The sequence below is a fragment of the Clinocottus analis genome, unplaced genomic scaffold (assembly GCF_023055335.1).
Source record: "Clinocottus analis isolate CAN_PGR_092001 unplaced genomic scaffold, fCliAna1.0.p SCAF_19, whole genome shotgun sequence".
NCBI classification, from domain to species: domain Eukaryota; kingdom Metazoa; phylum Chordata; class Actinopteri; order Perciformes; family Cottidae; genus Clinocottus; species Clinocottus analis.
Genome location: NW_027175920.1, coordinates 8164977 through 8192652, shown reverse-complemented (window position 1 = coordinate 8192652; position 27676 = coordinate 8164977). Strand labels below are relative to the sequence as shown.

General features: G+C 40.2%; 2 protein-coding genes across 3 annotated transcripts; one reads left to right on the top strand and one right to left on the bottom strand.

Annotated features, from left to right (window-relative positions):
- Positions 1–685: 685 nt before the first annotated feature.
- Positions 686–9239, top strand: LOC137789711 (uncharacterized). The gene is made up of 15 exons (XM_068583473.1): positions 686–691; positions 1012–1084; positions 1181–1207; positions 1300–1470; positions 1803–1951; positions 2216–2311; positions 2389–2467; positions 2562–2725; positions 2831–3014; positions 7077–7247; positions 7570–7718; positions 7819–7914; positions 7992–8070; positions 8165–8328; positions 8434–9239. The coding sequence occupies exons 2-15, from the start codon at positions 1012–1014 to the stop codon at positions 8620–8622; spliced, it is 1791 nt and encodes a 596-aa protein (XP_068439574.1). The 5' UTR covers positions 686–691; the 3' UTR covers positions 8623–9239.
- A 984-nt stretch (positions 9240–10223) lies between these two features.
- mmp25b (matrix metallopeptidase 25b) lies at positions 10224–26992 on the bottom strand. Of its 2 annotated transcripts, XM_068583434.1 has the most exons (16): positions 26887–26992; positions 26483–26677; positions 24621–24703; positions 24377–24533; positions 24089–24162; positions 22913–23045; positions 16949–17037; positions 15367–15499; positions 15104–15248; positions 14063–14367; positions 13659–13838; positions 12654–12738; positions 12311–12393; positions 11945–12097; positions 11334–11627; positions 10224–10980 (listed from the first exon to the last, which is right to left on the bottom strand). In XM_068583434.1, exons 1-16 carry the CDS (start codon positions 26990–26992, stop codon positions 10736–10738), a joined length of 2460 nt encoding a protein of 819 aa, XP_068439535.1. In that variant the 3' UTR covers positions 10224–10735. The 2 variants fall into 2 exon arrangements, with proteins under 2 accessions (XP_068439535.1, XP_068439536.1); XM_068583435.1 differs by lacking the exons at positions 10224–10980; positions 11334–11627; positions 11945–12097; ... (5 more) ...; positions 15367–15499; positions 16949–17037 and adding an exon at positions 22659–22759.
- Positions 26993–27676: the final 684 nt, after the last annotated feature.

The window sequence follows — 27676 nt, the reverse complement described above, 5'->3', positions numbered from 1 at the left end:
TGCTTCAACAGTTTCTATTGAGAGAGAGAGAGAGAGAGAGAGAGAGAGAGAGAGAGAGAGAGAGAGAGAGAGAGAGAGAGAGGAGCACAGTCATTGTTCAAACATCCTCAAGAGGTTGCTTTCCAAGTTAAGCATTTGAACAAATGACGGATACTGATTGTGGTGAGGATGGTCTCCTTAGAAGAGTCCCATGTGGAAATTATTCAGCGAGGCCCTTTTTAATATTGTAATGAACACTTGTAAGAAATTCACAAGATTTTAAATCAATGAGTTTAAGCATTATAAACTGTTAACACTTATTTTATTACTGCCCATGAATGTATTTTTTATGATACCAATATTGTAACTTAAATAGTTTTAACACATAATGATAATAAGTGTTTTGTTGCATATTTCAATCACAAAGCGTTACGGTAAAAGGGAATTATTTTTGAAAAGGCCATGTCGCTCTATCATTTGATCATTACAGAGTATTTATATATCACAGCAATACACGCAAAAGTACTTTCCTTTAGTCCAACATACGGGATTACATCTCCTCTGCTTATCAGATTCCGGGGAATGATCTCAGGTGACTGTGAATGTATAACTCAGACATAGAGGCGGTGTCAGAGCAGTTACTGGATGGGCTGAGCCAATAAATAGAAGGAAGATGAGGCTGTTTCAGTCGAGAGGTGCAGGTGCGTCAAAGGTGAGACTCGCGGTTGCTTGGACTCGGCTGTGGCGGAATTACCTCCTATTATCTTCAGATTTTTTTTTACACTATTGTTAGTCTCTGTTGCGTCTGTTCATGAGACAGTAACGTTTTAAATTCCCGCAGTAGTTTGTGATTAATTTAATTATTTTTAAGAGTTGTTAAATTGTGTGCGTAAACGGACTACATCTAGTTGATTCTCATTTAAATAGTTTCATGGCTACAGCTGCATAGTCTTGTCGAGGAGTTAATGTGAGTGTTTATTTGTTGTTTGTTCAAATAAATTGTGTGAAGTGAATTTCTATCTGTTGTTTTAGATGTATTGGCTTGGAGCTCTACTCGCTGTGTGCGTCCTCGTGCCCAACGCCCACTGTGCCGGAGGCTCAATCGGTATTTTAATTATTACTTTAATCTTGAATCCATATTAACAATTTATTTGTAGATTGTTTGTCAGAATAACTAAGTGTAACCCCCCCTCTTCTTTAGAGTGGTGCTATCATGAGCCAGAATGCAGTGAGTATCCTCCTTTCTCTCAGCCTGACAACACATAACATCTTAAGCGTTGTTTCCTCTTCAGCTACTCAAAGCCTTGTTCCTATTTGTAGATGATACTACCTGGCCAACAATTGTTTCCGAGTTTTGCAATGGCAGCCGACAGTCGCCCATTGACATCGTCTCAGCATCTGCCCAAGTTGACCCCAATCTGACTGCATTCACGTTTACTAACTTCGACAGCACCTCCTCATTGGACAAAATCTCAAACACTGGCAAGACAGGTAAGAAGTGGATGTGGACAGGAACCAGGTGTGCCAAATGTTTTAATTGCATTTTATTTGAGCGTTTAATGACTTTGCCTGGGAGTAAAAAGTGTCTGACGGTTTTTAGTACCAATACATCTTTACTGCGAGTCAGATTTCACTTCCTCAAGGTATCACAAGCTCAGGGGTGAAAACCAGGATTGTAAACACCATGTATCATGTTGAAATATTTGGTGTGCATTTATCTTCCAAGTAGCTCAACGGCAACCTCTTGCCAACTGACCTCTTTTTTCAATTGTTTCTTGGCAGTTTTGATTTAATAGTCCATTGTGTTTTCCATCATGTTTCAGTCAAAGTCACCATCAAAAGTGGTGTTGGGCTTTCAGGAGGAGGTCTGGAAAGTGGCTATGACAGCCTGCAGTTCCACCTCCACTGGGGTAATGGTACCTCTGTCCCTGGCTCCGAGCACACTGTGGATGGCAAGCGCTATCCCATGGAGGTACCACAGTTCCTTTCTCATGTTCAGATATAAGTTAGTTTTGCCACAAAATGTATTTATGTCTTGTCACTGGAAGCATTGGAACAAGTGTTTGTATGTTTTTAACCACAAGTGACTTTCTTAACTTATGAACCTGTGTCCTCGTGTTGTAACATATTATATTGTATTTTATATATTCTTGTTGTTCTGTTTGTTGCTATATGGACTCATGAGTCTGAAATAAAAGAAATATATATTTATTTCTTCTTGACGTAACTCCCCCAGCTTCACATTGTAAACATCAAGTCAATCTATAATGGGGACACAGATCAAGCTCTTCTGGATAGTACAGGATTTGCTGCTCTTGGTTTCTTCATTGAGGTGAGAAAAGATGCATTTCAGTGTTTTGTAACACTGATATAACAATTGAGACTGATTTGAATATGTACCCTTTTCAGGAAATGTCCGGTGATGCCACTGGCCAACCTGCCAGCTGGAACATCTTGAGCTCCTACCTTGCCCAAATCCCAAACATCAGTAAGGAGATTACAGCTTTTATTGGGGAGAATTTCAGTTGATGTTTTTTGATCAAATGCTACAGTTCCTGCAGTCATCCGGTTTCTGCCCTCAGGCAACTCTGTTTCCGTGACAAATCAAATATCACTGAATGATCTTCTATCTGGAGTGAATCGCACCAGGTTTTACCGCTACCTTGGCTCCTTGACCACCCCCACTTGCAATGAGGCTGTGGTTTGGACTGTGTTTAAAGAAACGATCAAAGTCAGCAGAGATGTGGTGAGTTTTGTTTCCGGTGTGTCTTAAATGCAATGGCAGGTCAATTCAGCTCAAATGTTGGAACAATGCTTTGTTTACCTAACTGGCGTAATATCTTGTCTCCAGATTGACAAGTTCAGCCAAACGATTTACGTCACCAACAGCTCATCATCACCTTTAATGGTGAATACCTTCAGAGGTATCCAGCCAGCACTAACGGTCACAACCAGCGCTGCCGCTAAAACCTACTATTCTCTGTGGCTGATGGCTCTGGGCGTTCTTCTGGGAAGCACTTTAAGAGCCATTGAAGGCTGAGGTGTCTCAGCAATGTATGGTGTTGCTGATAAACTGGTTTGCATTGAGGAAACACCCTTTTTACTATAATTTCAGCTCTACATTCTTTAAAGTGTCAGGTAACTGAAAAAAGAGTAAATTTGCACTAAGTTTACAGAGTAGATGTGGTAATGCTTGTTTAGAAATCGTGTAATCATATTTAGTCACATTCAAATCTGCCAACATGTGTTGGTCTAGATAGTTAAACCTCAAGTACTAATACTATCTTATCGAATAGGATTTCATTTTGAAGTTGTTTTCTACCTTAATGCTTCTTTTTATAATGGAATCTTATTTGCCTTAATATTGTCTTCATCAGTGTAAATGAAATGTCAGCACGCTGCAAAACTTAACACAGAAATGAAACCTCTGTCATTTGGTGTAATGAAGGATTGACATGTTCAATTGAATGAACACCATTATTTATCACTGTCATCTATATCACACAGTTGCACTACTTGCACATAACATAACTGTGACCTCTTGAGTGTTTGTACATTAAAATGGTTCTGGTGTCAACATCTCTTGTTTTGAATTCATTTTCTACTGGGTAATTATTGTATTTTTTTATGGTGTTGAGAAACTGCATTTAATTTAATCTCTACTGTTGCACTTGGATAGAAGTTGAGCCAGACACACGGTGGTTTAACGTAAGTCACAAAGCATTAGGGGAATAAAAGCCTGCTATTCTTATAAAAAGGTGGCTTTTACTTTCTGGCGCCAGACTTCATTTTGCCACTCTAAGAAGAGCTGTCAAATGAACAAAGCGCTTCAATGCAGAGTTGTTGCAGAGAGCCTTTACAAAAATACAGCATGGGTGAGTACATAGCCTGGCATGATGAAACAAGAAGGATAGCAATAAAGCCAACTAACCTGTTTGTTTTTATCCAAGAACTGAATAAACATGTTTATCTGCATGACGTTAAGGATGCTTTATCATGTTCTCTGTCAGGTTTCTCAGCCAGTCGGACTGCCCGCCTGTATCTATCTATTTGACACATACTTTACACACTCATTTATAGAAACCAAGCCATTCTTCTTCCTTGAAAATGTTGCACAATGACATTGTTACGAGAAAGAGAGAGAGACAGAAAGAGAGAGAGAGAGAGAGAGAGAGAGAGAGAGAGAGAGAGAGAGAGAGAGAGAGAGAGAGAGAGAGAGAGAGAGAGAGAGAGAGGGAGAGAGAGAGAGAACTTTGTTCAAACATCCTCAAGAGGTTGTTCTCCAAGTTGAGCATTTGAACAAATGACAGTTTTTAGTTTAAATGTGTATCTCAAGAGAACATAGTTTTCCACAGCATAACCCATCTGTTAGACCTGTAATGGAGCACACTTTTAATTCCTTGTCAAGTTCCCATTATTTTCAAAATCCATGCAGGTAAACAAGCTTTTTCCAAATAGCTGACATTGAATTTAATAATTGTTTTCAATTGTTAAAGTTGGTAAGTGATTCTTACATGCTTGTTGCCACATCGTTTAGCTTAAACGTCAAATGTAACCTCACACTTGTTCTTGGTGGGGAAAAAGCTCAATTGAGAGTTTTTAAACAAAAAGATCACATCAATACCACCTGTGGCCCCGTATAGGTGATCCAGTCATGAAGAGAATCTGTAAGATAATTTTTTTTTGTCCAGCCTAAAATAGAGCAACAGAGGAGGATCCCTCTCCACTAATGGGCGGAAGTAAAATAGATGCCATGTGTTCAGAATGAACATAACAGAGCATTCAATGCATATGCACAAAATGATTCATATAATAAGAGTAGTAGCATGATGAAAAAGTTACAACTACCAAAAATAACCGCAACAGTGAATGTGCTAGAATAAGCACAACGACTCTGGAGAAGTAGTAATGTACATTAATTCATAGGAGAGAGAGAAGTGGAGTGAGATCCTACGATGTCCCCCAGCAGTCTCGGCCTGGAGCAGCATATCTAGGGGCTGGACCCGGGCAGACCTGAGCCAGCATAAACCATAAGCGCTATCAAAGAGGAAAAGTCTTCAGCCTTCTCTGAATGTGCTGACTGTCTGCCCCCTGGACTGAAAGTGAAGCTGCTTCCACAGAAGAGGAGCTTGATAACTGAAGGCTCCGGCGCTCATCCTACTTTTTGAGACTCTAGGAACCACAAGTAACCTCGCGTTTAGTTGAGCGCTGCTCTCTCGAGAGGTAATATGGTCCAAGCTCCTTCAGCGCCACCAATTAAGACTTTGTCGGTGAGGAGACGGATTTTAAATTGCATTCTTAGATTTACAAGAAGCCAGTGCAGAGAAGGTAATACAGGAGCAATGTGATCTCTTTTCTTAGTCTTTGTTAGTACTCATGCTGCAGTATTCTGGATAAACTGGAGCAGATTCAGGTTTAGGTGTTCAGACTGAAAGTGGGCTCTGCATTGAGTTGATTGCAGAAGAGCTGTCAAACGTAAAGGGTATAAAAACTGGACTGAAAAGATTAGACTGAGGAACACAGAGATTATATGATTAGATAAATGAGTGTCTTAACATATTTGTGTATCGTGAATTAATATGAAGTCATCTAATAGCAATAAAACGATTTGAAAAACAATGATTCTGTAACCTAGAAGCACTAAAAAAAGATTTAGAAACTGTTGTGAGACGAAAATATGAAAACAGAAAAAGTATGAAGCCGGAGCGACAGGCACATGTCACTGTTTGGGTGAGTGATGGGATTTCTAACCCTGTGAAGTTAAGTGCAGGGCTTTAGTTAACACGCGGCAAAAATAAAGAATTGTTGAAATAAATGTGTTTTTCTGTGGTCCTTGCTTCTTGGTTTGACCAAAGGCATCTGTCTGAAACAAATCACACAGGAAAAGTTCCTGGAACTATAAAGTGATGGGACAATCAGGAACTAAACCATGAAATAAAGGTCCTGTCAACATGAAGTATATTTTTGTACTTGTACTTTGTACCTTTTTTACTTTTACTTGCAAAAACATTGTGTTGATATGTACATATTTATTCACATTTTATGAACTTTGACAACATATAGTGCTCATGGCATATCTGCAAAAGCATATAACTGCTAATAAATGCATTATGAAGTATAATCTTAATAACCAACGCATATTTCAATCACAAAGCGTTACGGTAAAAGGGCATGATTTAGAAAAAGAAAAAAAAGGCCATGTCGCTCTATCATTTGATCATTACAGAGTATTTATATATCACAGCAATACACGCAAAAGTACTTTCCTTTAGTCCGACATACGGGATTACATCTCCTCTGCTTATCAGACCCCGGGGAATGGTCTCAGGTGACTGTGAATGTATAACTCAGACATAGAGGCGGTGTCAGAGCAGTTACTGGATGGGCTGAGCCAATAAATAGAAGGAAGATGAGGCTGTTTCAGTCGAGAGGTGCAGGTGCGTCAAAGGTGAGACTCGCGGTTGCTTGGACTCGGCTGTGGCGGAATTACCTCCTATTATCTTCAGTTTTTGGTTTTTTTGCACTATTGTTAGTCTCTGTTGCGTCTGTACATGAGACAGTAGCGTGTTAATTTTTTGCAGTAGTTTGTGATTAATTTAATTCTTTTTAAGAGTTGTTAAATTGTGTGCGTAAATTGCCTATACGTGTCATTTGGCTTGTTGCACCCATTTGAAACGGACTACATCTAGTTGATTCTCATCTAGATAGTTTCATGGCTACAGCTGCATAGTCTTGTCGAGGAGTTAATGTGAGTGTTTATTTGTTGTTCAAATAAATTGTGTGAAGTGAATTTCTATCTGTTGTTTTAGATGTATTGGCTTGGAGCTCTACTCGCTGTGTGCGTCCTCGTGCCCAACGCCCACTGTGCCGGAGGCTCAGTCGGTATTTTAATTATTACTTTAATCTTGAATCCATATTAACAATTTATTTGTAGATTGTTTTTCAGAATAACTAAGTGTAACCCCCCCCCTTCTTCAGCCTGGTGCTATCATGAGCCAGAATGCAGTGAGTATCCTCCTTTCTCTCAGCCTGACAACACATAACATCTTAAGCGTTTTTTCCTCTTCAGCTACTCAAAGCCTTGTTCCTATTTGTAGATGATACTACCTGGCCAACAATTGTTCCCGAGTTTTGCAATGGCAGCCAACAGTCGCCCATTGACATCGTCTCAGCATCTGCCCAAGTTGACTCCAATCTGACTGCATTCACGTTTACTAACTACAACAGCACCTCCTCATTGGATAAAATCGTGAACACTGGCAACACAGGTAAAAAGTGGATGTGGACAGGAACCCTGTGTGCCAAATGTTTTAATTTCATTTTATTTGAGCCTGCAAGTAAAAATTGTCTGACGGTTTTAAGTACCAATGCATCTTTACCGCGAGTCAGTTTCACTTCCTCAAGGTATCACAAGCTCAGGGATTGTTCAGGGAACCAGGATTGTAAACACCATGTATCATGTTGAAATATTTGGTGTGTATTTATCTTCCAAGTAGCTCAACGGCAACCTCTTGCCAACTGACCTCTTTTTTCAATTGTTTCTTGGCAGTTTTGATTTAATAGTCCATTGTGTTTTCCATCATGTTTCAGTCAGAATCGCCATCAAAAGTGGTGTTGGGCTTTCAGGAGGAGGTCTGGAGACTAGCTATGACGGCCTGCAGTTCCACCTCCACTGGGGTAATGGTACCTCTGTCCCTGGCTCCGAGCACACTGTGGATGGCAAGCGCTATCCCATGGAGGTACCACAGTTCCTTTCTCATGTTATAAGTCATAAGTTAGTTTTGCCACAAAATGCATATGTATATATATATTTATTTCTTCTTGACGTAACTCCCCCAGCTTCACATTGTAAACATCAAGTCAATCCATAATGGGGACATAGATCAAGCTCTTATGGATAGTACAGGATTTGCTGCTCTTGGTTTCTTCATTGAGGTGAGAAAAGATGCATTTCAGTGTTTTGTAACACTGATATAACAATTGAGACTGATTTGAATATGTACCCTTTTCAGGAAATGTCCGGTGATGCCACTGGCCAACCTGCCAGCTGGAACATCTTGAGCTCCTACCTTGCCCAAATCCCAAACATCAGTAAGGAGATTACAGCTTTTATTGGGGAGAATTTCAGTTGATGTTTTTTGATCAAATGCTACAGTTCCTGCAGTCATCCGGTTTCTGCCCTCAGGCAACTCTGCTGAGGTGACAGATCAAATGTCACTGGATGATCTTCTATCTGGGGTGGATCGCACCAAGTTTTACCGCTACTTTGGCTCCTTGACCACCCCCACTTGCAATGAGGCTGTGGTTTGGACTGTGTTTAAAGAAACGATCAAAGTCAGCAGAGATGTGGTGAGTTTTGTTTCCGGTGTGTCTTAAATGCAATGGCAGGTCAATTCAGCTCAAATGTTGGAACAATGCTTTGTTTACCTAACTGGCGTAATATCTTGTCTCCAGATTGACAAGTTCAGCCAAACGATTTACGTCACCAACAGCTCATCATCACCTTTAATGGTGAATACCTTCAGAGGTATCCAGCCAGCACTAACAGTCACAACCAGCGCTGCCGCTAAAACCTACTATTCTCTGTGGCTGATGGCTCTGGGCGTTCTTCTGGGAAGCACTTTAAGAGCCATTGAAGGCTGAGGTGTCTCAGCAATGTATGGTGTTGCTGATAAACTGGTTTGCATTGAGGAAACACCCTTTTTACTATAATTTGAGTTCAAGATTCTCTAAAGTGTCAGGTAACTGAAAAAAAGAGTGCTTTTGCACTAAGTTTACAGAGTAGATGTGGTAATGCTTGTTTAGAAATCGTGTAATCGTATTTAGTCACATTCAAATCTGCCAACATGTGTTGGTCTAGATAGTTAAACCTCAAGTACTAATACTATCTTATCGAATAGGATTTCATTTTGAAGTTGTTTTCTACCTTAATGCTTCTTTTTATAATGGAATCTTATTTGCCTTAATATTGTCTTCATCAGTGTAAATGAAATGTCAGCACGCTGCAAAACTTAACACAGAAATGAAGCCTCTGTCATTTGGTGTAATGAAGGATTGACATGTTCAATTGAATGAACACCATTATTTATCACTGTAATCTATATCACACAGTTGCACTACTTGCACATAACATAACTGTGACCTCTTGAGTGTTTGTACATTAAAATGGTTCTGGTGTCAACATCTCTTGTTTTGAATTCATTTTCTACTGGGTAATTATTGTATTTTTTTATGGTGTTGAGAAACTGCATTTAATTTAATCTCTACTGTTGCACTTGGATAGAAGTTGAGCCAGACACACGGTGGTTTAACGTAAGTCACAAAGCATTAGGGGAATAAAAGCCTGCTATTCTTATAAAAAGGTGGCTTTTACATTAAATGTCACACTTTAAGCAACTTTGATTCCTTAGAAATGACAACTGAGGGTGTTGTGCAATTAACTTTATCCAAATATCTGAGCCACTTACAGCTAACCTGAACAACTCCCTCTTAAAGAATGTAAAAAATACTTCTGACGAAACTAACTTTCTTGTATAACTCAAATGTGCTTGGAACAAAAGATTCAATGTTTGACTAGATCTATTATTAATGAAATATTCCTAGTTGAGGCTCAATAGAAACTCATTCATCAGGGTAAACAGCAGTAAGAGGTTTCTTATCGGTGTCGTCGAGTGGAGATCTCGCCAGCTGTACCGCTCAGACTTGACACACTGAGATATGTTTCAGAGAGGTGTTCTGAATAGAGACAGCCATCGGCGCTCTGTACAATCCTCACAGGACTGTCACTCGAGAATGTCAGTATGTGCTCTAGATGCTACTCATGAATGTGCATCATGAGGTCTGTGCACAGCGACACTGCAAACACTGAAATATGAACACGTTTGTTGAGTTCTTGCACGCAGACCTGCCTTCTCTAAGGCCGATACCTCCAGAACTAGGCAATTCACATCAAGAACAATCATTTATTATAATAAGAATTGTAGATAAAATATGATGTTTTTTATATTAGGATGAACTGTCATTTTAAAGCATGAAACAATGTACTGCATTACATCTGCAGAGCTTTGATCCACATCAAAAAGACCACTCTACTTTGGACTCCTACCAAGTAAATGACTGATTGCATTTAACTGATTGCACTTCTGCCAACATCTTTATTGGCAGAAGTGCTGCAATAATACCGTAATGCATAAAAACATCAGTTTGATTGACAACAAAAAATGTTTCTTCCTGATTCCCTGAAAATCATTTACATATACTAAACAAAATATATATATATACAAAAATGGGGCAACAACCAGCCTCAACACAGTATGCTATAACACACTAAAATGTGCTTTCCTCAAGAAATTTACTTAGACTTCAGTATGTTTGAGTGGGTATTTACTGTTCAAACATCAGGCGGTTTTGTAAGACCTCACGATGAGGGTTGGATCGCTGTGTCAGATTTTCATGCATTCTCCTATACAGGCACTGTGTAATCCAACACTTACCCTTAAACAAGTAGGGGGATATTCTATAGCAGGACAGAGGGAGGACGCAAAATGCATTTTTACGAGAAGGAATGTGTTTAAAGGAGGCAAAGTATTCACAGTAACATCATAACACACACCTCATATGCGAAAGCTAAGGCGAATCTTTGACATTGTTCTAACACAAGTATATAAAGAGCCTTTATTACACACTCGTGGAACAAGGGAAGTATAGTAAATAAAATAAAAACAGTCTGCAGCCACTGGGTTTTAAACTCAGGTACTTATTTTCTAATAAATTCCTGAATTACCAATATGAAAGAGATCAGTAGGAGCCAGCTGCTTCTCAGAAATGAAGACGATCCCTTCAAGTCACAGCTGCACTTTGGTATTTGAGGAGTGGGGGTTTCAGGAGGAGCTGGACATCTGAGCCAGTCTACTGCAATGGATTTAGGAGTGACAACGTCTTGGTTCAGTCCTCCGTTCTGCAGCACCCAGTAAAGGTTGTCCTTGAAGAAGTAGGCATCTCCTAAAGTGCAGCAGTAGCCGTGTGACTCTCGTTACTTTTTGTTCACATTACACAATTAAAAAAATATATCAGCCTGCATTTAAATCAGCGCTATAGTCGTCAAACTCCACAGGGTCCTTTAAGCAAATAATGCTTTATCCACACTGCACAAACAGTAACACGATATATTAAAAATATAAAGATTACAAAATAGTCATTCCTAATTTTGACTTTGATCAGTAATTTTCCATTGCTTTAACACTTCATACCTTCCATATCAAAAAGTAATCCCCCTAAAAAAATTTTTTTTTTTTTTTATAGAGCGCTTGAGGCAGTTACTCATCACATATTCATCCCTCTGAACACATTGTTACCTGCTCCCCAGCTGATGATGTCATCCATGTGGGTGGGCACTCCTCCCCAGATGCCCATGCCTCGTGGGTAGCCCGGCTCCGGCTGCATGGTCGCATGTTGGCCTTCGCGGCTCTCGTCAAATCTCCAAAACTCCCCACCGCTGAACAGGTAGGTCTTGCCGTTGTGGGCCCAGATGAAGGCTGCCTCCACTCTGTCCACCGGCACCCCGCTCTTTGACCTCATGCCCCATTCGGAGAGGGGCCGAGGGTAGCCACTCATGGCCACTGTGTCCTTGAAGACCCAGTACATAGATCCTGACCAGACAAAGGAAAGAAATCTGAATGTGTTTGTGCAAATTAGAGGTAAAAAGAAGTTTGTAATGCTTAAATGGTTTGGCATTCAAGGGCCTTCGGTATTGTGATGCAATGTGTTTAGGATTACTGCTGTTTGGATGTAATTAGTTTAATCCCTCACTTGTTTTACGTGGACCATACAAACATTTCTCCCTTGCTCAAGACCACTAGCTAAAAATAACATCATACAAAGACGTGAGAAGAATCAACCACGTTCACACCTTCTGGCTCTGACTAATCACATTACCACAGCAAAACCACGGCATTGTGTTCCTCACCAATAAAGAAGATGATGCTGCTGTCACGTTTTCTCTCGTACACTGCATCGACCTTTTTGGTTCCTTGAGGGAGGCCGATCCAGAAGTTTTTAATCTGAGCTGGATTGAGGGACACCAATGACCCGTCTCGCTTAGTTCTCCAGAAGTGTGCACCTTTCCAAGACAAGAGAGGGAACATGACATGTGGCACTGTACATGCAGACACAGTGTGATGAAGGGGCTCACCCAGTTATGATAAAAGTTTAAGATAAAAACTAAACTCTGAATTGTCAGATAAACAATGGAAACATGATTTTGGAGACTTTTAAATCAATTTTTGTTCAGTGAAATATCTATTTTGTAAATTTTGGAATGGTTTCTTCTTACCTTTAAAAAAGAAGACCTCTCCTCTGATATTTGCCACTGCATCAAAACCTCCCAGACAGCGCTCGTGAAATGAGGGGTCAGAACTGGGACAGAAAAAGTTAATCCCATAAAGTTTTGAAGGATGTAGTTTGATAAAGTCATCACTAGAGGGCGCAACAAGACCAGACACTGTGACAGAATCGATCTGAAGGCTTTTACCGACATCCACTGGTCTTAAATTACTCATCATCTTTCATGAGTAAACAGAGTGCTTTGATAGGATATTCATAGTTTGTAAATGCAAATGATAAGTGCTTATTTTCTGGATGGATGTTCACTGATTGTTTCCTCTGGCTCTACTCACAGATGTGTTGGTCTTGGAGGAGGTGGACTGGGCAGGCGTGGGAGGTCAGGATCAACACCTCCTTGTGGTCTGCTGTCCTTCACACCTACAACACAATGGTGACAGCAGGAAACACTGAAGAGGTGTCGAACGCTGATGACAGTGCTGCATAAATTGTGCTCGCATCTTACATTCTTCTCCAGAGCCAGGGGAGCTTGACACACAGGATGCTTTTTTTTAAGACTCGAAAGGAAACTGTTGAAATCCGGTTTGTGTGTGTGCAGCTTTACACAACAGACTAATACATTATTTCATCAGGTGGAGGTTTCTGGCCTCTTGGTTTTGACTTATAGAACAAGCATTTTCTGCATTTTTGTCAAAAATCAAAAGGCCATATTCTACCTACCACAAAGCACTAATGGTCATATTTACCCGCACAGTAAGGCTTTACAATAAATCAAGGAATATGACAATGAATAACCGGATGAAAGGCTAAAGCAAAGCTGACTGAATTTGTCTCAGCTATGGATTGACAGGAAATTTGGTTTACATATTCATGGTGCCCAAAGAACGAAGCATACTGACCTTGTTGATCCCCTGACTACCTACATGGCTAATGACATCAGCCATAATGCAGCATGCTAACAGGCTAAATTAAGATGATGTTAGCAAATACAGCTTCGCAGAGCCCCTAACACGACTCTTATTCTTGTTTCCTCACGTTTGACTCAGTCCGCTTTTCACATATGTTCCTTCTGGGTAAAATGTCTTGTCAGTGCTTTTATTAGCCACGATGAAAGCATCTAATAAAGCAACTGCAAGGACTTCAGGAATACATTTTAAGCCGTTCTAAGAGTTAACATATTTGTCTTCATATTAAGATTTCATATCTGACAAATACACGGACAGACATGGAAAACGCCACACATTAACACGTACTGTGAATGAGACTGAGTAAATATTACTGATACTGATACTCTGTACTCGGATCCAGATTGTGGTCAGTCAGTCCAACAGGTTACTGACCATAAAGCTGCTGGATGGCGTGTCTGTCATCCAGGGTCAGCCGGAAGTTGGGGATGTCTCCTACAGGACCCTGGTAATAAGGCCTCATGATGGACGGATCGGACGAGGAATGGGACAAGCCCAGCGCGTGCCCGAACTCGTGCACTGCAACTGTGAACAAGTCTGTGCTGCGGCTGAGACCTGAGGATGTGTGAAGAAACTGTGTTACTAGATCACACAAACAACCACGATGTGGGAGCTTGATGTCACTGAATAAGCAGACATGTTTCCCTCTTTTACGAATATTCTCTGTTTCCTTTTCGATCACCATGGAACACTTTTTCATTATCGGTGTACAGATTGTAAAACACATCTTGGGAACAGCCGCCATTAATCCATCCATCAGGACTTCAGTCAGTAAATACCTCCATAGCTCCAGATCTCATCATCATCAAAGTGTGTGTCACCCGCCACTTCGTCCCTGCCAGGGAAGAAGGCGTGGGCCAGGGTGCCACCCTGCCCGTCAAAAGGGTACCCGTCGTCGTGCAGCAAGCGTGCAAAAGCCACTCTGATGTCCCCTCCAGTTGCCGTCCCCCTGATGTCACTCGGCACCCGACGGAAACTCAAGGGGGCCTCGTCGCTCCAGGCTTTGAAGGCGCGAGTCAGGATCATGTCCACCAAATCGCGAGGCAGGTTGGGTGAGAGGGAGGGTGCAGGGTAGCTGTGGACACTGCAGACAAGAACACATCATGTATTGTAACAAAGTTGTGCACTGTTTTAATTGTCCTCTAATTTTCTTATTGTTGCTGCTTAACACAGGTCTGACAATATTCTGCGGTTTTTGTTTTTTTTAATTATTGTCAACAAATCCAAAGTATAAAACCAACCAGTAGCCAAAACCTCATGTTGTGTATTTGTGCCACAGAGCTGTATTGTGGTCCTAAACACATTAATGACCAAAGGGCATATTTAGTGGCATATTCCTTTCATTAATATGAACGTGGGCACTGTTGTTTATTTCCACACATACACCATCCTGTTGATGTGAGGTCCTATTGATGTAAACTCTGGCACACAATGGGTATTAGACCGCAGCTAAAACAAAAAATATGAGAATAATGTAGAATACCCTTATATTGTTTCACTACTTAAATACATATTTTTTATATCACATGTATTTCTTCTCTTCATGTATTTTATGTGAAATTGATAAGCATGTGGGACTCTGCATAAAAAAAGAAAAGACACTAACACCCATAAACTTCCTCTATTTAGGTTTTCTTGATTATAACATGATTGGCTTTAAAACTTAACATACTTTTGCTCTAATTCAAATCTTCAAAATGAAAGCTGTAACTTTTTTATGAATGTAAGAAAAACCTAACTCCCTTGTGGATGACACACGAAGCTCTGTGATTCAAACCGGGATGACATGAAGCCACAATGTAACATGACAGGAAACACACCTCCATGTGAGGTCTGTCTTGTGCCACTTAAGGCCTGACAGGGCGTATCTCTTCCTCCTCCTCCTCCTCCTCAGCATGTCTTCATTCCCAACAATATCAGGGAGAGAGCATCGCGGTGTAGACATGAGTTTGAGGGTTTCGTTGTCTGAAAGAGAAGGTAATCCCATCTGCTGAAACTAAAAGGCAGATTACACCCCAGATATGTGAAATATCAGAGACACACAACACATTGTCCTGATAGATCCATGTTTAGAGGTTGTTACCGAGAACCCCGCTCTCCTGGACCCCGCCAAACCTCTGCATGAGTCGAATGGCTTTCTCAATCCCCTCTTTGGTCTGCAGTTTACTCGTGCGCGGGTCAGGAGGAGGAAGGTAGCCATACCTGCTCAACCAATCCTGCACAGAGAAGAAGGAAACATGAACAGATTTGGTCATTTGTGTTTTTTCAGAACATATTATCACAGCACAGGATGTTGGGTCATTTAGACATAACACAATTAATTCCTTTGGTGGTGAATAACTTCTCATAAAAGTAAAGCCCCAACAATAACACTGGCACTAACTAATGGCTTCACGCCATTCAACTTTAAGATTACCAGCAAATGTTGATGTCATGGAGGATATGTATCACTATAGATTAGACCAGTACCTTCCTCACAATGGAGTGTCAACCTTTCACTCATTAATAATATATCATCTGTGGAGTGAGTGGCTTGATGGGTGTAAGGCATGGGTGTAAGGCGTATGACAATTGGCATAACGCAACTTCTCTTCAGATGAACCGAGAAACGACTGCAGGTGAATTAGATGTTGAATCTGGTGTGAGACGTTTGATGCTCAGCACGTATCTCGGTCAAAACAAGTCAAATCTGTTTCTTCAAAGTGATTTTGAAACCCGCCCTTCCTCCTGCGTTGCTCCACCCTTCCACTGTGCTAGCAGCAGAGAGGAAAAGGTCGTGGCTCGTTCCTCACTTGTCTTTCGGTGAGTTTTACACTGCAATGCCCACCACAAGTTAGGTTTTCTCAGTATTTTAACTGTTTTTCAGCCCAAAACACCAGCAGCGTTAAATAGAAACCATGATGACTCTTATGGTGGCAGAAGTGAAACTTTACATTGTTCTCCCACACATACAAAGTTGCGCAAAAAATATGTTGTTTTGAGGAAGTGTTTGAGTGAAGTATGGACAAAAGGAAACTTGCAGATTTAGAAATTGTGTTGCCTTCCAGGAACTAAACACTCAGTAATTGCTGAAGATGGGCCCAAGCAATAAACATAATAATACTAATATCTTGAATAAATAATAATGACCACTTTGAGTAGTCATTTTTTAAATATTAAACCTACTTTTAGCTTTAAAATAAGTATACCATAGCCTCAATACAGAACAAAATGTGTATATAATGCCTTTTATTTATGTTTGTTAAACCTCAGAAGTCATATGGAGGATGCTTCCTGTGCTGTGCACCAGCCATCATCGTACATCATCATGACATCCTGATTCTCATGTTAATAAAATATTAATCTGTACATGACTGATGCAAATATAGATACATATGCATTTTCACAATTGAATACGTGATTGAATGATTTGTCCTAAAAACCTGATGGTTTAAAATCTTACCAACTTGATGTATGCATATTTGCTACATTGACATGATTTTAAATGCTTCTTTTAGCCAGAACAAAGTAAAAGATGTCAAGTAAATATAACGCTCAGTCATACTTATACATAATCTCCAATAATCGAAGGGCAGCCACACACACGTTGAAGAGTTTTAGTACAGTTACATGTTTTTTTTTCTTTCTCTCTCTATGTATATACTATATATAAGTATTGAACTCACCACCGCTCTGTACTGCTCGGGCAGCGCTGATCTGCTTCCCGTTAAGGTCAAAAGCATCAACAGCACACGACCCAACTCCATTCCACTCCCTGCAACAAAAACACCGCTTTGTTATCGCAACACTTATCATGATCAAACTTATCAAAACGGAGACATTTCTTGTTTCTAACTGCACCAGCTCCTCCCGAACCATCTGAAACAAAGCTCACCGTTGTTTCTGCTGTGGAGCTCCGGGCTCTCTCGGGACTAGGCTGGGTTTATCGATCAGCAGCCGGCTGATCTCTCTGGCTCTGCCCTCCCTCGCTCACTATCCGCCCTCAGCGCGCGCACCATCAGAGCTTTGGTCGGAGGAGGGAGCGCGTGGTGCGAGTGGCTGCAGGTATACACAGGTGAGATGAGAAGATGACAATAACAAGTTCTCTTCCGTTTGGTCCCTGGGGTGTTTTTTAAATCTCTAAATGAAATCAATGTACGACTGACTGAGGTTCTATATACTAACACACTAGCATGTATAACGCATGGCTGTAAAGTATTTGTGTAGCATCTCTGCTATTATACATGTCCATGACGGCTCGTTGAAGATACAAATCAATTGTTAATAAATACATATATGTATGTAGATTTAAACATGGTATACACTTTCTGTCTGTGGTCGTGCCTCCCAAAAAAATTGTTGTCCGGTTCCTGTTGCCTCCAACTTCTCAACAAGTGCACACACTGTTACCTCCACCTTCACTTTATTTGAGACCCAACATTTAAAGTTAAAGTAGGATCAGAAATCTCAGACATTTTTTATATAATTTTTGGGATATCTCAAGGTAGTGTCATGACCAGTGATATATTAGAAAATACAGGAACATATATACATTATTTCTCATTATTTGTAGATGATGGATTCATATGGAAGAGGAGAAAGACATTTGCATATGTTATGAAAAGTATGCAGAAAGCAATCATCAATGTAGAGAGATGGTTTTATGACTGGGGAATTCAAAATTACAGTCAAAAATGATCCTGCTGTATATGCAGGTTGCCAAAAAGAATAGGATTGTGTTGAAATGACACGTCATAAAGTCATGATGTTACACACTCAGGTGCAGTAGGGGGCAGCATGCACCTTAAACATTGGTTTAAAGCCCGCCAATCAACGAGAAAGAAAAGGAAGAGATTGTCGAAGTTGCCATGAGCTTCTGTAATGGAGACAATGTCTGTTTTGAATTGCTCTCTGATCTTTAGGACTTTGGACTTCCTGCCTTCCTCTTTTGATGAGTTTGCATTCCTGGTTGTGACCCATGCCTGCCTCATGATTGCTATGCCTGCCTGTAAGCATATATATATATATATATATATATATATATATATATATATATATATATATATATATATATATATATATATATATATATATATATATATATATATTGTATTAGTATCAAAGTATATGTAGCACAAAGTGTGGGTGTTTTTAGTAGAGCCATAAATTGTAATTACCACACATAATGTTAGGTTCTGTTAATAATCTGTTCACCTGCTTCAGGTCACATGGCCTCGTGAATCAGTGTGAAGCTCTGAACCTCTCAAACAATGCAGCTGTTTTACTTTTGCTCTCACCACACACACTCACCTCATTTTGGCTCATGTTTGAGTCAAAAGTCCACCGTAAGGAACCTCCTTCAGCTTGATGGCCGCGCCCACCTCTGGTGCAACGGATTGTTGGGTTGTCAATGTCAAAATCATGTTTATCAAGTTTTTTGTCTGATAATTACTTACTACTAAAATATTTGCATTGTCTTTCCCCCCCCCCCCTTAATGATATTGTATACATTTGTCATTATGAATGTCATTATTGTACTTTTGAAATGTTTTTATTGTGTTCATTTACAGAACCTGGGTTCTGGCAATTCAACGTCTATCTATTTTAGTCTTGACTTATGTCAGGCACAAAATACTGTTCTTACTATATTCTATATTTATATTGGCCATCCTGAACATCATCATGGGAAATAACAGCATTACAATATTAGTTGTATACATTTTTAAACAATTTTGTCAATGTTATTCGAAACAAAGAACCTCTAATACATTTGGGGGAATTTGATGACGCTGCATTAAGCTGGAGTGCTCCGGCATCTCACGTCTCATCTTGGAGTCCCATTAAGTCCATGAGGGAGTATGCTCATTCACTCTGCAGAGCATCTGGTATTATCTTTCCTTCTTCCTCCTCTCCCATCTTTCATTTCTGTCCAGCTCTCCAGGGGCCAAGTGAGTCATACCATTAGCACAAAATGCCGCCTTGCTAATGGTTGGCCAGTTTCCGCCATGTCCACTACATGATGGACGCACTATTTATGTGTTGCCCCTTTGAAGACATGTGGATTTGTTGGATAATCTCTCCTCAGAATGCTCAGAATTTCCAATCCAAGCAGAAGAAGACCAACATTTGTTCTAATCTCTATACTCAATAAACTCAATGTCCTACACATGCATTAACTATTTGGCCACCGGGGGGCAGATGAAACAAGTTGTACAAAAAACACTGACAAGTCCTCCCTGTGGGTAGATATGGAAACCTATTTGGCAAATAGTGACTCATTTAAACATCCAGCAGATAAGGAGAAACATTAACTTTGTTTTATTGACTCCTTAGCTTCTAAATGCTTCACTATGTTCACCAGCCAGTTGCTAACTTTGTCTATTGTTTAGTGTCGGGACGGGCAAGCAGTTTACAGTGAGGTCATAGTGCTGTAAACAATGCTCATGAAAGCAGCGAGTCCACCAAAACGTGGCCTTCCTCGATTGTCCAACCAACCCATTGCCCCGACGGGAGATTCACTTTCAACCCCAACGTTAACCCGACCACGTCACTAGACGCTCCGAGCAACTGACGTACCATGAAGAGCAGGACAGTCCACTCTGCGCAGAGGGACGGAGGGGCGGAGGGGACAAACACACACAGGACTTTCATCCAGGAGGCTGCAGTTTGAGTCCTGTGTGAATGTTGACATTTCTTCACGTTAATCATTGGTGTTGTTAGTGAACAATTCTCCTGGGTGTTCCAATAGATGCTACTCTTTGGACTAGATCATGTAGCCTTTCCTTTCTTTGCAGACATTTTCTAGATTATGTTTTGAATATCATATATCTAGTGATATCTATGGAATCAATCTGAATTGGTATAAAGTATTATTGACACAGTCCCTTTTAAACTGCTCACAACAAGAGCATGCTCAGACTTCCTTACAGTGTATCTTTGGATTTCTTGCATGTTTTAAACAGAGTATTGAATTCCCTCGATTTAAATGCAAGTGGAAGGATTATTTTGCTAAACAAAAATAACTAACACAGATCTGAATCTAGAAGATATAATGTCATTATAATGTTTAATTCTCATGACTGTTTAAATTAGGTTTTTTTTACATCTACGAGAAATGTCATCTGTTTAACCGTGTGTTCAGCCTGCTTACACATGTCTCGCGAAAATGAAGTAGATTGTCTAAACACTTTATCGACAATAAAGTTGTACAGTGTTAAGCGCGACACCTTTCAAACACAGGTGTTGTGGTCCTTGCAGCACTCAATCAACCAAATCTTCTTTTAAAGAACGTTATGTCATTGATAATAATCTTTTAAGACGTTTAACAATTATTAAATTGACACCAAATACTATTTCCACATATTAGATTTACTCATATTTTTTGGTGATTGGGTAATGATGATAATATAAGAATACTTTTTTCAAATCTCATCTCTGAATGTTTGCACTTCAAACTCTTGTTAAATTTTCAACAACTTGAACAACACATCAGAAATAAAAGCTCATGAACACATTTTCATTACACACAGTTTTATTTTCATTAAAGGGATCCAAGGCCTTCACAAAAGGGTTGACTCTTGGTTAGCTATACAGTACTAACACAACGCACAACGACAACAGAAACAACACAGAGGACTTGTGTGAACGAGTGAAAAGACAAATAAATAAGAGTTGAAAGACACTTCATTTGAGATTAAACTGAGATGCATCAACAAAACCAATAGTCAGAGGAAAGTGAGCAGAGGTTAAAACTCCGCAAAGCACAGTAACGCTTTTGTACAATACTCGATTCATTTCTGCAAGTAACTGATTGTCTACAGCGGCTTGTTTTTGGTCATGCACAGTTGATAATGTCATTGCTATTGTATCAACGGTGTTGCAATAGTTTCACAGTTTTTTCATCTTTTTTAATTTCTTTAATCTCCTATACCTCCTAGCTTTGATTGTCAGTGTTTGATGGTTTGAAGGCAGCCTCTTTATTTTCTGTATAAGGAAACTAGATTGTCTCTGGCTGATAGATATAGTTCATTAGTGATGTAGAAAAAAAGTATGTTTCACTGCTGAATCTATGATCATTTTAAGATCGATCAGATAAAAAGTCTATACATCAAAGAGAACATGAAATGGCTTTGCTGTCGTTTTTTTTGGCAAAAGTGATCTAGGAGTCTAGGAAACTTGTAAATGAGTCATATTTTTATGTTCAGCTTAGTATCGAACAATTTCTGACAGCAATATTGACATAGAGTGTCCCTAACGATATCATTTTTGTGCTTTGAAGATGATTCGAGTCCCACAACGTGCTACATTCTTCCCTCCCAATAACGTCTGACAATATTTCACAGTTATCTTCATCATACACAGATGTCTGTACAAAAATATGCAGTATCAGTCTTAGTGTAATGTTGCTGGCAGGGTAGGCAGGATTTATTTTTAAGATTTTAAGTTTTAGTAAAAGTGATTGCTGTAAGCAAGTTGAAAATCTTTATGCTTATGGAACAAGCTTGCTATCACAACATCACTGAGCTGCTCAAGTAACAAGAAACCGTGGTTACACTTCACAATACAGACATCTGCTGGCATTTACTTAGTACAACTGAATCACATATTAATTTCTGTATGGTAGAATTTTAATCATAATCCTGCCATTTGCTCAGCATGTATGAGAACAAAAAATACTTTTTTCCACTTTTGATACTTGAAAATTTAAGGGTGCAGTTCATGAAGCTGTCTTTTTATTCTTTTTTTATGAACTTGGGAGACATTTAAGTTTTGAGCAGAGGGTTTGTAGTAACGTCAGGTCGGATAAACCTTGTCTGAACATGTAACAAAATAATCTAAACTCAAAAGTACACGTACCGGCTTTCTAGAGCTTTCAGCCACATCTCTGTGTATTTGTGTTTGTTGTTTTTTTTTTGCAAAAGTAAAAGCCAAAAGCTAAATAATAAAATAACACTTTGAAAGAGTCCATTGCTAATCCTCAACTATGTGGTGATAAAACGCACCGTCACATGTTGTATCTCCACAGACAAGTAACCTAAACCCAATTTAAACCTGATCCTAATCCCAACTCTATTTTAATCCTAAACACACCTCAAACTAATCCTATTTCTAATCCGGATGATCCCTATGTTTAATACACTATTCAAACAAAAGAGTGCAACCTGATAATACGAAGCAAATACCAGTATGACCAGAGTACTGTCAAGTGCAACCAAAGCTGCTCTTGTCTGAATTTGTAAACATTTAATGCATTTCAGGGTCTGCAACTCGTTGAGGCCCTCTCTATAGCTCAGTCCTGTGCTTCCTTAATACCCGTGTCGCCCCATATTCTTTTCTTGACACTCTTTTGTTACGTGCCCCTTTTTTTTCCTCCTTTTGTTGGCGGCCATTGTCTGTTCACTGTAATCTGGCCCAGTACTGACCCAGGTTATGACTCATGCTCTGCTGATCAGCTCCTGGGACCTGGACCGGCACTGAAACGCCGGGCGATATGAGCCCTGGATGGAAGAGAGGGAGAAGAAAGACGGATGCAGTTACTCAGTCTGAGGAGTTTCAGTCCTGCAGGCAGTCAGAGACACAACACGCAGTCATAAGGTGAAGCCTCCGTCCCCGCCGTTGAACAAAACTATATCTACCACAGGAATACTCACCAGTGTTGGAGTTGGCCGAGGACGGAGTCTGCAGGTGAGGGGAGGAGTACGCCGATGAGTCAAAGCTGCGCGGGGTAGAGGGGGATGGAGGTAACATGCAGGAGTAGGAGGAGGCCGACTGGGGAGGAATAGACTGAGAGAGTGGAGGAGAAAGATTTGGGTTAGATTAATGTTGAAACAACAAACTGTACTCTTTAAACTCTTTTTTGTACAATGCTGTTTATTACATATACTGTAATGGCAGTTTAAAGTGGCAGCAGTTTCAGGTCGACCACATAGAGGCGGTAGAGGGGTGTCATACAGCAGCTGCCCACATTCTTGGCAAAATTATTTCACGTTTCTTATTTTTATGTTTCTTGTTTTGCATTTCCTTCTTCCATTAATAATTGTTGTTTTGTGTTGTTTTGTGTGGGTGTGCAATTACTACAGCCCAGGGGTATTTGAATAAAGAATAAAGGATCGCTGAACAAGAAAAAGAGACAAGCGGAAAAGTCGGCTCACTGTGATTTATGAAGACAATATTTTTTAATGCACAGGTGTAAATAATAATCTTTTGATTTTGTTATGGCACCCAAGCATTTTATAGACATTCAATTAAAATAAGAAATAAAAATACGTATTTATTTTCATGCTGCTGTTAGGCGCCTTTTACAAAAATCCATCTAGTTACTGATATAAAAATTAATGTTCCTGATGATCCTGAAACAATGGCTCGGCCCAAATATCCATCAACCTCACAGTGAAGCTCTAACACTAAAACTTGCGACAAATCACCACTTGGTTTTCCTCTTTAAGAAAGTCAAGATCACATCTAAAATGAATTATTATTTGTTTATTTCTACTTTTACAAATTTATAGATATACTTCTTTGGGTCTTTTTTTTTTTAGCTGTGTGTTTTTTTTAGGTTACCTTATAGTATAATTATTGTTATTAATATTGTTTTTTGTTATAATTTGTATTCATAATAAATAATGACCTTTGGATAACCACAATCTTAAGAAAAAGCAGTCGTATTTATATTTGCAGTCGTCTTAATTCATTCATGCATTTATTTTAATGATCGTATACTTTATACCCTTTACGTATAGGAGTACATAAACAGGCTCTGCTCTGTGACGATGACCTGCTTAAAGTTTGCAAGGTGCTGATGAATGATGAATGATGAAATGTCCAACCTGGACTCCAGATGAGAAAACTGACAGGGAGCTGTAGCTGGGCAGGGACGACTCAGCCTGACTCAACATGGACCCTGGAGAGAGACACGCAAAGCATGATGGTAAGCACACGCGCACACGCAACACGGGAAAGGAACAGCTCGCAGTGGAAATATAGATGCATGCGCTCTACTGGAGAAACTAAAGGTTTGCCAGCTTGCAAATGTAAATACTTCATCTAGAACTGATGTGCTGTACAAAGCCAATGAATACACATAGTGCAATTAGTTTTGTGTGTAGTGTGTTTACCTGAACTGCTGCCGTGCTGCTGATGGTAGACAGATGTGTTGAAGGAAGTGGTCAGAGGGGCTTGGCTCTGAGAACAGGAAGTCACACCCCCTGACCTCCTTTGATTGCGAAGCTTCTCTTCCCTCCTCCACTTGGCTCTTCGGTTTGAGAACCACACCTGTCAATCAAAGGGTACAGTCAGGCTTCTTCATCGTGACAAAGGTTGATCATCAGAGGTGTACAAATAAAATCCTAGTTCTCTTACCTGTATCCTGGCCTCTGGTAAATCAATCTTGTTTGCCAATCTCTCCCTCGCAAAGACATCTGGGTAATGTGTCCTTTCAAACTCTGTGGAAGATATTAACTAACGTCAAACACACGGTGCGAGTCTTAATCGAGGATGACAGGACTACAGGGAGCAGCTCGCCTAATAACCCTCGCCGCGTGTTGTTAACACGTTTTTAATTAATCTGTGTCTGTCAACAGAAAGATTATAGTAGATTCAAACATAAATTAATTAGAATCACCTATTAATTATTGGCAAATGGATATTGACAGATATGCATCTGCATATAAAGTAATTAATGCTTAAGATCATTCATTATCTTGTCATGGAATACACAAATCCAGGAAGCTGAGATGTATCCTTACAACCATAGTTGAAATATTTATCTGTTGCACTTTGAATAAATAATTTATCTTTATGGAACACGCAGAAAGTTCACATCAAGTTGAGACGCTGCCATGGCACTTCATTTCAAAGTAGGCTGACTAAAATTAAACTACAAAAATCCTTATAGTTTTTAATTTTGTCCTCATTTATTTTCTAAATTCTGAGTATCTGGTCCTGTGTCTCACTTAACAGCAGGAACATGTCATTAAAATGATCAGTATGGCTATCTGGTGTCCTGACTTACTGTAAATAACCGTCACGGAGGCTTGAGGTGAGTAAAGTCCTGACTCCGCCGTGAGTTTGTATCAATGAGACTTTCTGTATCTGACTATCATTTCTCAGCGTGGCAGTTAATTTAAAGTTGACAAAGTGCTGACATTTTTGTTGTTGACAAGTCTAAACGAGAATATGCCTCACCCTCTAACTGAGTCTGAGTCATCCGAATGAACTCTGAAGTTTCAGGTCTGGTAATGGAGTCTTTATAGATCTGAGATGTCTACAATTATGATGCTTATCATTAGTTTAGCAAGTCAATAAAATGTCTACAGAGAGACCCAAACAAATAAATCGAGTAAGACGCACACACACACATAAATAAATATATACATATGTGTGTGTGTCTGTGTGTGTGTGTTTATATATATATATATATATATATATATATATATATATATATATATATATATATATATATATATATATAATATTGACATATGGTCAGCATTGTAAATAACCTAAGACTTAAGTTCTCACTAGTAACACATGGTTTATAAATCCATATCGCAACGACAGCACTATAAATTAAGTCTGTCTCGCAAATTGTTATAATTGGCTTAGTTATAATTGGCATCTGTGTCAACACATGATTGTTATTGTGCCTTGGCCATGCACTGAGGTCAGTGTACCTCATTAATGTCATTTGTACTGAGTGACCACAGTGATACATTTCCACTCGGCTGAACAGTGGACATTGCGTCCTTATTTAGCTCAAGGGCCTGCTGCAGCCATATCCAGTCAAGGGTGCCTTTCTGATCCCTCTCTGTGGGTATCGTGCTACGAGGACCGGATCTCACTGCATAATCCAACCGTAGTAATGATGCATTATCAAAACTCTGCTGTACACGCTGCCGGAGGCCTTTTGGAGCAGATCAGGAATATTTGTGGGGTAAATATGATGGATAATTTGCATGTAGATGGGATCATGGGAGGCAATGTTTGCTCTTGATATAAATCTGCTAAAATATTCCTTTTTAATTTCTCATATTCATGTTTCCTGCCATTTTCCCAAACGCTGTAAACAAGGTATAAAGACTACAGTCCAATAGCAAAGGTGTTGGCAGGGGGTAAAAGCAGCAGGACAAGCTGCGTCATGACACAGGCGTTGCTCGTGCCCACGGAGGGCGGCAATTGGCTGAACAGCAAAGACAGAGCTGTGCGTGCTTGCATGGCCTGACCTTTCTCCAGAGCCTCGATCTGCTCCTGTGTGAAGCTGGTCCTGTTCCTCTGCAGCTTCCTCTTGAGCTGCAGCCTCAGCTGAGACTCCTCGCCCTCGTCCCTCTCCACGGGGACTCCTCCCCCTCGGCCCGTTCCCCCTCCCCCTGCCTCCCCCCCCATGCTGCCCTCTGTGTCCAGCAGACAGCCCTCAGACACTGGCAGAGAGGAAGGTGACAAAAGAGATGTGGGAGTGTCAGGAAAATTCCTACATTGGCTATTAGAGTAACAGAATGTGCAGATTCATGCGTTGAACCAACAGGAAGTTAGCGAGACACAAGCGAATGCTGCTTTTGATGTGGTTGACATCCGGTGACATTAAACAGATGACCTGTGAGCATTGACATATGTTGTAATTTCCCCTCACCTGTGCTGTGTTGCGTCTGGACGCCGGTGGGGTCATGGTACCAGTTATTAGGCCCACTCCAGTTTGAGCCGCTCTGCAGGTTCAGCATGGTTAACTTCTCATACATGCTACGAGTGTCCAAACCACCATGAAGAGAAATGAAAGCAGTCCTGTCCTGTCCGCCCCTGTTTACTGTCACCTTTGGCACCTCTCTCCCTCCTTCGATTCTCAAATCCTTCCTCTTGAAGGGGGGGTTAGGGGAAGAAACGAAGAGGAGGAGAAGAAGGAGGGGTTCATATCGCATGAGTTCACACATGGTAGGCATTGTGGCGAATCAGCCTCATGATGACAGACAGAAATGGAGTTAGTTACATGCTCGCTGTCGTACCGTGTGTGTGTTATACATTGGTATGCTAGTATACCAGAGGGAGCAAAGGTACATTAGAGCCCACTCTGAAAGCCATGACATTTATTATGCTACTTGCTTTTAGCTCTATCTCTGCTGGTAAGCACGAGCTCGCATGCACACATGTATGCATGAAAAGACAATGCATTTACATGTAGCCACAAACTGGCAAGGCACACACACAGTGGCTTCATGAAGAAGACATTTGAACCAAACCCATGTTAAAACTTTCCGGAGAAGACATTAAGGGCTCAACTTTGTCCATGAGCATCATTATATGCCAAAATAAATACATGTCTAAATCTGCAGAGAATAAAAGCTTTTATCTGCTCCTCGTCGCATCTCACATTCCCCGTTTATTTTAGAAACTTCCTGTTTGGAGAGGAATGCGAGGGTTCATACTGA

Bases quoted from the DNA above. Each gene is read 5' to 3' on its own strand.
- LOC137789711 (XM_068583473.1), top strand. From the start codon at position 1,012: ATGTATTGGCTTGGAGCTCTACTCGCTGTGTGCGTCCTCGTGCCCAAC. The intron at 2,312-2,388 runs GTGAGAAAAGAT...TACCCTTTTCAG, and splicing joins CTCTTGGTTTCTTCATTGAG to GAAATGTCCGGTGATGCCAC. The intron at 7,915-7,991 runs GTGAGAAAAGAT...TACCCTTTTCAG, and splicing joins CTCTTGGTTTCTTCATTGAG to GAAATGTCCGGTGATGCCAC.
- mmp25b (XM_068583434.1), bottom strand. From the start codon at position 26,992: ATGTATGAGAAGTTAACCATGCTGAACCTGCAGAGCGGCTCAAACTGG. The intron at 15,249-15,366 runs GTAACAACCTCT...CTTCTCTTTCAG, and splicing joins CCAGGAGAGCGGGGTTCTCG to ACAACGAAACCCTCAAACTC. The intron at 10,981-11,333 runs GTAACAATGTGT...GCTGCACTTTAG, and splicing joins CATCATCAGCTGGGGAGCAG to GAGATGCCTACTTCTTCAAG.